The 11,003-nt window shown below is 44.3% G+C and overlaps 1 protein-coding gene across 5 annotated transcripts in view; it reads left to right on the forward strand.

Moving 5' to 3' along the window:
* The window catches only part of LOC130356387 (probable transmembrane reductase CYB561D1), a 56,267-nt gene extending 46,356 nt beyond the window's left edge, over positions 1 to 9,911 (forward strand). For 3 of the 5 annotated variants that reach the window (XM_056557870.1, XM_056557868.1, XM_056557869.1), the window contains exon 5: positions 8,774 to 8,888. Coding sequence is in view for 2 of the 5 variants with exons in the window: in XM_056557872.1 (XP_056413847.1) it covers positions 8,774 to 8,898 (125 nt within the window). In the remaining 3 variants the exon portion in view is untranslated. Of the gene's footprint in view, positions 1 to 8,773 lie in introns of all 5 variants that reach the window. The other 2 variants (XM_056557872.1, XM_056557871.1) reach the window with 2 other exon arrangements.
* Positions 9,912 to 11,003: the final 1,092 nt, after the last annotated feature.

The raw sequence follows: 11,003 nt of genomic DNA on the forward strand, positions 1-11,003 counted from the left end.
TATGATGCCTGTATATGGGACTGCATTTTGACAACATGACCGTTTCCTCTTACAATGTGTGTCTGTTACACAGTATAGTCAAAGGTCTATCTTCTCAAGTAGATAGAGAATCCTTTACAGTGTTCACTTTTATCATGATGTTAGGAGCTGGCTGGATTTTGATGTTTTATTTGCATGGTCTGTATCATTTTAAAGAAAGCTGACAGCAGGTTTACCCGCACTAAACCCAATACACAGGGTTATAGTAAGGGTTAACCAGATTATAGTGTGGCATAACTTACCTGGAACTGCGGTCCAGTTCCAGAGATACATGTTGTATTTGCATTTTGTTAATCTGAAAATGGCTGGCTTTAGGCAATGGAGTGGTACCCTGTATGCTGGGTCCCACCTCCATTGCGCAAAGCCGGATCTCCCAAGCCAGACCACGGTTAAGTGATTCTCATTGTAATCTGGTTTACCCTCCCTATAATCCTGTGTATTGGGTTTAGTGTGGGTAAACCGTCTGTCAGTTTATCTTTTAAAAGCTCCAAATATAACAGATCTTCAATACGGGTATAGCTGTTTTCATAGTATGGCATGAGTCTGTATTGCACTTACCTCTAAGGGTACATTTCCAATACATTATTCCCAAGCAGAGAATTTTTTTTTTTTTAAGTATTTATTAAAATTTTGAAATATAATGAACAAATGCCACCAGTGGTGGAACAAAAGAAAACATCTACAACAAACCCCGAAGGTCCCAGAGACCGGCACCAACATATGAAAAATTGCTCTTGTTAAGCCGCAAGGAGTGTCTGAGACCCAACCGGCGAAATCCCAACACAGGCAGACATACTTGCACTCAGTATGGAGACAGACTAGCTAGGGGGTCTGCCGACACATCCAGCAAAAGCCAGGGGGTCCATACCTTGTCAAATTTCTTAGGGCACTTACGACTCACATAAAGAGCCTGGTATAACGGGACATACTTGTTGACTAGAGTCAGCCAACGAGACAGCGGTTGGGAGGAGGCATTCTTCCATGACATTACTACCACTTTGAGGGCACAGAACAGCAAAAATTGAATCAATAGGCTTCTATGTGAACTAGAGACCACCTCATTAATAACTCCCAGCAGGCACACTGTAGGGGGGAGTAGGAAAGGGTAGTCTAAATTATCAGCCAGAAAACCCATCACCTCCCTCCAGAAGAGAGCAATGACAGGACACTCCCACACAGCATGCAAAAAGGTACCAACTTCACAAGAACAATGCGCTTCAGCTTAACAGGGGTATAATACAACCTCAAAACATACCTAGATTGGATCAGAATATCTCTACTACTGACTACTGTGGAGTAATAAGAGCCTTCAACCTCCTTCCATTGATCCTCAGACAAATCCGGAATATCAGCCACCCATTTATGAAATGAAAAACTTGAGCAAACGGGCTAGGCTCAAGAGTTTGGAGGAGAGCATAGGCCAGAGTTAGGGGCTTAGAGAGGTCCGTGGTGCCCAGGAGAAGCAGGAGTAAATGTCAGGGAGCCAAACTGTTCCTGAACCGCATGCATAAGCTGAAGATACCTGAAAAAGGCATTTCCAGGTATGCCAAAATGTTCCTTCATGTCCGAAAAGGATAAGAAAATCTGATCCTCTCCCAACAAGTGGATCACAAATTTGAACCCCAGAACCTGGCCTCCTGTATCCCATGCAGGTGAGGTAAATGTACATTCCCCCGCAAGGGTGCCCTAGGAGATACCAGAGGCTGCGGGAATTTACTCAACACTACGGACCACACTGCAGCTATAGTCTGAAGAGGAATAGGAAAAGAAGAGCAAGAGTGATGCCTGTAGAGTGTGTTAGAAAGAGCTTCATAGAAACTCCTCATCGCTCCAGCCAAGGCCGTCGCCGAGTTTGACAGATCCAGATCGATCCACCACGCTGCATAGACTAGTTGGGAGGCAAGAAAATTGTTATAGACATCAGGGGCAGCTAAGCCGCCATGCTGCTTAGGAGCCTGGAGAAGAGCCCGACCAAGTCTGGGAGGTTTTCCCTTCCAGTAGAAGGATCCCAGAGCACCACCTAGTATGTTAAAATACTTCCTAGGGGGAATCTTGGTAGCCAAATGAATCAGATAAAGGAATTTAGGGAGATAAATCATTTAAAAAATATTGATCCTGCCATCCAGGGAAAGAGGGAGTTAGGACCAGGAAGTCAGCCACTCCACAGTGGAACGTAAAAGCGGTTCCAAGTTTAAGGGCAGATAATCCATCAGGGACCCAGTGACCTCCACCCCTAAATATCTTAAACAGGAACCCACCTGTACCCCTGCTGGGAGAGAGGCGGGGAGGGGGACTCCAGAGGAAAGGGCCATTAGGTATGACTTAGTCCAATTGACCCGCAAGCCTGAAATCAAACAAAACCGGTCAAGTAGAACAATAAGGGACAGTAGCGAGCCCCCAGTGTCCGCTAAATATACCAGGGTGTGATACCTTCTCTACAATTGACCCCCTAGGAATACCATAAATAGCAGGGTCCCTGCGTATGGCCGCTGCCAAGGGTTCCTTTGCCAGTGCAAATAGGAAGGGAGATAGCGGGCACCCCTGCCTCGTCCCAGGAGAAAGGGAGCAGAAACATCCAATTTAGTGCGGATACGGGCCCTAGGACTATCATATAGCAAGCGAACCCAAGCACAGGATCGGGAACCAAACCCAAATGCACCTAAGACCTCCCACAGATAAGGCCACAACACTGAATCAAAGGCTTTGTAAATATCCAGACTAACCACCACACCAGTAGGAAAGTCTTCCCCAACCGCTGCTATGTTGAGTTGCAAGTGCTTCACGTTGACATTAGTGGTCCTACCTGGATAAACCCAGTTTGGTCAGGATGAATGATAGCGTCAATGACTGCATACAGTTGAGTAGCCAACACTTTAGCCAAGATCTTGACATCAACATTCAGAAGGGAAATAGGACTATAAGAATCAGGCAGCAACGGATCGTTTCCAGGCTTAGGTAGCACAACAATCAGCGCCTCCCTCATAGTCTGGAAGAGCATCAGCAGCAGCTATCGAGTGAAACAATCTAAGGAGTACAGGGGCCAGTCGCTCCTCATTCATCCTATACCAATCATCCCATCTAAACCGGGGTCTTTCCATGTGGAAGAGCACGCATTGCCTGTTGCACCTTTTCAACTGTAAGAGGGGCATCTAATGCCTCCGACTAGACACGACTAATTGTGGGAACGGACAAGTCACGCAAAAAGAACAAAATCTTCCCCTGACAGGGCAAAGAAGGGGCAGCATACAAAGAGGAGTAAAAATCCCGAAAGACAGAGTTGACCAACCGGGGGTCTACCACCACAACACCATCACTACCTTTAATACAGGGAATAGAGGCAGCCAAGCGACTAGCCCTCGACAAATACACCAAAAGTTTACTATTTTTATCTCCGAATGCAAAGAGGGCAGCCTCCCTATCTGCTAACCACAACTGGATCCTATCTTTCTGAATGACCAACAAGGATCTCTGAGCTTTGCCCCACACCCTCTCATTCACAGGGGAGGGTTCCTAACATATTCCACCTCCAAAACTCCCACCTCCTGCAACAGCTTACCCTCCGTTTCTGACCTAAGCTTCCTCTGGCCCGCCACTCACGCAATAAAGGCACCTCTAACCTTGGCCTTGTGTGCATACCATTGAACCAGGGGATCAGGATAATCGGCATTAGGCTCCCAATAATCATCATGCGCAACTACCAGCGCCTCCACTACTGCCCCTGCCTGCAGCCAACCAGAGTACAGGAAGGGGGACTAGGGCCTAAGTACAGAACTACCAATACAGCGGAGTGATCGGAGATCCTCCTAGTGATGTAGGAAACATCTCTTACCGCTGGAAGGAGGTCCTCGGATGCCAAGACCAATTCGAGAGAATGACCTATGGACCACAGAGTAGAAGGAAAAGGAAGAAGCAGTCGTGTACTTAAAGGATGAGGAACCAGGGTCAGCAGCGGTGGTGCGATTGAGCAGTGGATCATGAGCTACGTTGAAATCACCTATGAAAAGGAAAGGGTCAGAGGGAAAAGACAACAGTTTGTTAGTAACTAGCTCCAGTACTGAGAGCTGAAAAGGAGGAGGCACATAAACAGAGACAAGAACAAAGGAGAAGGAACCCAATGAACAATGTAAAATCACATATCGCCCAAAATGGACACAGGCTGCCTGTGAGACCACCAGCGGCAGAGACTTGGTGATTAACACAGAGACACCCTTAGCATAAATAGAATAAGATGAATGGTAGCCCCTCGCTATCCATGCCCTTTTAAGAGCAAGAACCTTTTGACCCGTAATATGAGTCTCATGTAAGCAAATAATGTGAGGAGACTGGCGTTTCACAAAGTCCAGACATAAGGCCCTTTTTAAACTTAGAATTGTGCCCCCGTACCTTCCAACTAACCACCTTTAGGGTCCCCATCATAAAAATTAGCAATGCATGCACACAGGAAAACCCACAGGAGGACCAGGACAGAGAAGGTCAGGGCACCAGGACCATACATACCACATACAACCAACAGAAAGACAAACAGGGCACAGACATAGAACAGAGAAACAAAGGCAACCAAGCATAGTAAAAACATCCCCAAGAACACCCTAACACTAAACGGGACATAGCAAACTACTATACCCTAACACAGTGCAGCCCTAGACACTAAATACAACTATTAAGGGGCGTTAAAAGAATGCTGAAAAGCTACAACTACGATTAGCAAAGCTCCCTCCCTCCATGCCATCCATCCTTAAGACTCCCGTGACCTCACGTTGCAAGGAATCAACTCACTCCGGAAGAGGGTGTAGAGTGTCTTCCACCATAGAAACCCTGTGTTCCACTTCCTCATTGTGCTCACGGAGCTTTTGGGTCTCATGTCTCAAGATAACAAACTCCTGCCACAACTCATCAACTTTAGTCACCATAACAGATTGGCAGGAAGTAAAGGCAGCCAAAAGCTCAGAGAACAGATGATCCAGAGCTGTAGCATCAGACAGGTCTGTCAGGGGAACGTGGCTGCTGGGGAGACAGAGACCCTTCAAACAGTGACAGAGGCAGATCAGGAGGGTCACCCCCAGGGCCCAGAAGTACTCACTCCGCAGCGGTAGTCAGCCAGGGCAGAGAGGTGTAGCAAGCTCCAATCCAGTGTACCGTGTGACGTCAGCAGCCTCTCCTTCCCGCCAGTGGGAGCAGCTATGGTTGCCATACAGAAGCCCCGTCCACGAAGGCTAATGATGGCGCCCCTCTTTCAGAATGGCTGAGGTCCAGAAAGGCAGAAAGTCCAAGAGACCCCTCCGCTCACCACCGCACTACTCTGCTCCAGCGAGGGATCCGCCACTGCCCGCACCCTCCAACCAGCTCTGCCGGGACTCAGTCTCCAGTGGCCACCCGCTCCATGCAACGCCACCGGTCATGGACCTCCAGGTGCACCGCACTCTCTGGCACTCAGGGGGGTCAAGTGAGCACCGACCAGCAGCAACAGGGTGAGAAATCAGGGTGTTATATGCGGGGCAGCGGGAGCTCCTAGAGCACGCGTCTGCTAACTCCAGCATCCAGGCCACACACCCTCCCAAGCAGAGAAATTCTGTCCAGAAATTCGAATGCAGCACAACCCAATGGGAGGCTGCTGCATCAGAATTTCTCTGCTCGGAAACACCATGCACACTGCTGAATTTCTAAAATTCTAATTGAGGACTCCGCAGAGCATGTTCTTTTCTTTCAGCAGAAGCAGCTCCATCAGTGGAGACGGCACATGTCCTAGCTGTCCTACCACCTATTGATTCTGGCGGTCCCTGCTGCACATATCTGCCTGGAAATTCTTCAGGCAGATATTCTGTAGTGTGAATGGGTCCTAAGGATACTTTTAAACCCCTTGATTGGGCTACTGTATAATAATACAATGGATTACATTCAGGTCTTATATCCATATTGCTTATATTTAACATTCTGTTGGGGAGGTTTACCTATCTGGTTATCTGCTTATCAGAAGGACTGAAAGCATTCAGACAAAACAAATCTGGGCAGCGTATGAACATAGTTATAATATATATATATATAGTGTGTGTGTGTGTGTGTATGTATATGTATGTATGTATATATATATATATATATATATATATATATATATATATATATATGTATATATATAATATATATTATATACAGTCATGGCCGTAAATGTTGGCACCCCTGAAATTTTTCAAGAAAATGAAGTATTTCTTACATAAAAGGATTGCAGTAACACGTTTTTCTATACACATGTTTATTCCCTTTGTGTATGTATTGGAACTAAACCAAAAAAGGAGGAAAAAAAGCTAATTGGACATAATGTCACTCTAAAAATGGTCTGGACAAAATTATTGGCACCCTTAACTTAATATTTGGTTGCACACCCTTTGGAAAAAAATACTGAAATCAGTTGCTTCCTATAACCATCAATAAGCTTCTTGCACCTCTCAACCAGAATGTTGGACCACTCTTCCTTTGCAAACTGCTCCAGGTCTCTCTTATTGGAAAGGTGCCTTTTCCCAACAGCAATTTTAAGATCTCTCCACAGGTGTTCAATGGGATTTAAATCTGGACTCATTGCTGGCCACTTCAGAACTCTCCAGCTCTTTGTTGCCATCCATTTCTGGGTGCTTTTTGACGTATGTTTGGGGTCATTGTCCTGCTGGAAGACCCAAGATCTCGGACGCAAATCCAGCTTTTCGACACTGGGCTGTACTGTGCGACCCAAAATCCGTTGGTAATCATCAGATTTCATGATGCCTTGCACACATTCAAGGCACCCAGTGCCAGAGGCAGCAAAACAACCCCAAAACATCATTGAACCTCCACCATATTTCACTGTAGGTACTCAAGTTCATTTTGGCAAAATGTAGTCTTGCTTTTTTATGTCTCTGTGTCAGCAGTGGGGTCCTCCTGGGTCTCCTGCCATAGCGTTTCATTTCATTTAAATGTCGATGGATAGTTTGCGCTGACACTGATGCTCCCTGAGCCTGCAGGACAGCTTAAATATCTTTTGGAACTTGTTTGAGGCTGCTTATCCACTATCCGGACTATCCTGGGTTGATACCTTTTATCGACTTTTCTCTTCCGTCCACGCCCAAGGAGATTAGCTACAATGCCATGGGTTGCAAACTTCTTGATAATGTTGTGCTCTGTGGGCAAAGGCAAATCTAGATCTCTGGAGATGGATTTGTAACCTTGAGATTGTTGATATTTTTCCACAATTTTGGTTCTCAAGTCCTCCGACAGTTCTCTTCTCCTCTTTCTGTTGTCCATGCTTAGTGTGGCATACACAGACTACAATGTAAAGACTAAAGGAACCTCTCTCCTTTTTGTCTGCTTTCAGGTGTGATTTTTATATTTCCCACACCTGTTAATTGCCCCAGGGGAGTTTAAAGGAGCATCACATGCTTGAAACAATCTTATTTATCCCCAATTTTGAAAGGGTGCCAATTATTTTTGTCCAGCCCATTTTTGGAGTTTGGTGTGACATTGGCCCTCCTTTACTATTGCAAACCCGACATGTTTTTCGGGTTGTGCGCCAGATTATGGCACATTGCACCAGAAATTCTGTTTGCGCCAGAATGTGTGCCAGAATTGAAAAAAATTGAACGCTCCATTTTACTGAGACAATCCGTAAAAGGGGCCTGGACGTTGGGGGGGAAAGGGGTGTGGTCACCGAAAAGGGGCGTGTTCCCGACTATCACACAAACCCAACATATTTACGAAGTTTTCCACAGAAAATGTGGTGGATTTGAGCTGAGGAAAACCCGACAGATCAGATCATGTGTAAAAAAGCAAAATGTAGGGAAAGTAGAAAATGTAGGGAAACCTTAGTTAATACCGTGGAAGAAAATTTGTAGGGAATTATAACCCACAGAGAAACATACACTCCACTCTTAGTAAATCATGGCCATTATGTCCAATTTGCTTTTTTTCCTCCCTTTTTTTGGTTTAGTTCCAATACACACAAAGGGAATAAACATGTGTATAGCAAAACGTGCAATCCTTTTCCGTGAGAAATACTTCATTTTCTAGAAAAATTTCAGGGGTGTCAACATTTACGGCTATGACTGTGTGTGTGTGTGTATGTGTGTATATATATATATATATATATATATATATATATATATATATTAATGTGTATGTATCATGTATATGTGTTCTGTATCAGAGAGTGTTTTGAACTCTGGGTTCTACAAAGCTCCATGGTATCTCTCGTAACACAGCAGACCTGAAATGTCCACGTCCTATTAAATTATATCTTATGTTTAGTAGGGGTAAGGGGAGAACCTTTGGTGTTTGTGTATTTGACACCAGACAGCAGGAACTATTTATTTTGGGACTCTGTTTTCAGAAGTCTGTAAGGTCTATTTGATCATAGCAGCAGACTGGGTGATGCACTTTACAACACACTGCCTCCCAAAACTTACAAAAGTTTATTCTAGTTGAGGTCAGTATGAAAAAATGATACCAAAATAAATGGGGATACGAACATGCCACAAAAACAGCACTAAATAGTTCTGTGCTAGGGTTTAGTTTACTTAAAGGGTACCTTTTTAAAGGGGTATTCTAGGATTTCTTTTTATTTGACTATGCTACAGGGGCTGTAAAGTTAGTGTAGTTAATAATATAGTGTCTGTACCTGTGTGTGCTGGTGATCTCACAATTCTTATGTGATTTTCGCCCCAATATTTATTTTAACAGCATACATAATTGCTCATGTCCTTGGATTTCCCAGGTTGCAGTGCATCGAGACCTGACATCACTAGTCAGGTGATCAGAAGGAGCCTATCCTGCTTCAATTTTGCAAAAGCTGTAGGCCCCCTGGTTAGAAAACACTGTTTCAATGGGTGTGGTGGCTGATGTGTGGGAGGAAGGAAAGTGATCTCATACTCGCAAGCATAGAACTGTGAGATGTGTAGTTTAGAGAACAAATTGCAGCAGGAAATGCCTAGTTTCTGTCAGGTAAGTACTAAAATCACCTTATGCTGGATAACCCCTTTAAAGTAGAACTAACATGCGTTCTTTAGTTCCATACTGGGCGGTACAGTAACCAAGGCAACCATACAATGCCCAGCGAGTTCCTGCACAAGTCAATATCTAATTAATTGGACTCATTCACGGAATTCACTGGGCATTGTACAGTTGCCTCGGCAACCGAATGGGCCAGCATGGTCTGCATCTCTTCTTCTTCTCTTTTTAATGTGTCATTTTTCTTTGAATCTATGCTATGTTTACACTAGGGTCATGGCTTCCGTTCATAGCAGATCCATTGCCCAAGAGACCTAAGTGGTCAGCATTAACAGTTATGGAGTCTTTTGGGGTTCCATTGTTATTCTTCACATGAAAAATATTTAAATGGCCTATTGAAACTTGGCGTAACTTCTATCTATAAATCAACAGAGCCCTATGTTATGTTGGTTTTATTAATACCCTGCAGAAAACGGAGTAGCCTATAAAATCTAACTGATATGATAAGTTAAAGTGTTTCTTTATGTATGTTCTACATGTATACAATGTATATTTTAATTTTATGTTCTTATGTGCAGTATGGAGCCTATGCAAATTTGAGCAGAAAATGGGCATGTCCATGCTGACAAGATGCTGATTCTAAATGTATTTATGCAGTGTATTAAGGGAACATTTAGTGATATGCACTTTTATGCCTTCAGTGTGCCCTTTTTATATGTATGTGTTTAATACTTTTTTTTTGTTGTGCTGTTTAATTCATAAACTTTTGGTGTCGGGTGTCTTTTATTGTATGTAGATGCTTTCCTGTTCGGATAATGCAAGGCTTTACTTTCTGCCTGTCACTGGTACATAATATTTATTAAATTTGTATCAACTTTGTACCTTCTTTAAATTAAATTATTATAATGAATACACAGACATTTCTGCTGTTTTTTTTTTTTACCAGATCAGTGCTCTTATTTATTTTGTGTAAAAGTTATTTACTGTATTAGTTCCCTAAGATATTTTTAAATAGGAACTTTCATTGTTTGAAGATGAAATTCTGTCCCGGTCATATGATGAACACACAAGTGCATGGCTTGTTACTGTATAATCATCTGAGCGACACAGCTATATGATCATCATGTGACGTGGACTCTGCTCAACCCCTGAATGTGTTCTGCGGTTTCTGGCACCTAGTCTTTAGCAGAAGATCCTTTAAAGGGTAGCTCCCACCATCCTATTTTTTTTTCTGTCCCTGCCTATTGCCAATTTATCCCTAACCCCCTCCCTGCTTTTAATTTTTATTTTTACTATATTAAAAATAACTTTTTTTCTGCCTGGTAGAGTGCTAACTACCAGGCAGACTTCCCCAGCAGGCACCACGTCACTGATGCCTGCTGGGGGGGGACTTCCGCCCTTAGTTTATCTACACAGGGTGCCTCCAGCTGTTTCACCACTACAACTCCCAGCTTGCCCTGACATCTATTGGCTGTCAGGGCATGCTGGGAGTTGTAGTAGTGAAACAGTTGGAGGCACCCTGTGTAGATAAACTATAAGTTAGTGCCATGCGGTGCTACGGCGCTAGCCTGTTCCCTCCGTCAAACCCCCTCCCCGCCATACCCCGTTCCCTCCATCACAAACCCCCCCACCCGCATACCCCGTTCCCTCCGTTATACTTACCGGCAGCGGGCGTGCAGGGACAGCGGCGGCGATGTGCGGGAGGAGTGGCCTCCCAGCCAGTGGCCGGGGAGCCAATGCGCTCGCTTCCGCCTGTCTGATTGACAGGCAGGGAGCGAGAGCAGCCTAAATGAAAAAGGACTGATTGCCAGGCCAAAATCAGTCCTTTTTCAGGCGTGACGTCACGCCAGGTTGCAGCCGGCCACTAGGAGGGAGACCCCTAGTGGCCGGTTTTCAAATGTAAATTGCACCCTTATAATAAAAAATAAAAATAAAATGAAACTATATTAGAGATATGTTGTAGTACATATGTACTACAACATATCAAAAAAAAAAAA

The sequence above is a fragment of the Hyla sarda genome, chromosome 2, assembly GCF_029499605.1.
Source record: "Hyla sarda isolate aHylSar1 chromosome 2, aHylSar1.hap1, whole genome shotgun sequence".
Taxonomy (NCBI): Eukaryota; Metazoa; Chordata; class Amphibia; order Anura; family Hylidae; genus Hyla; species Hyla sarda.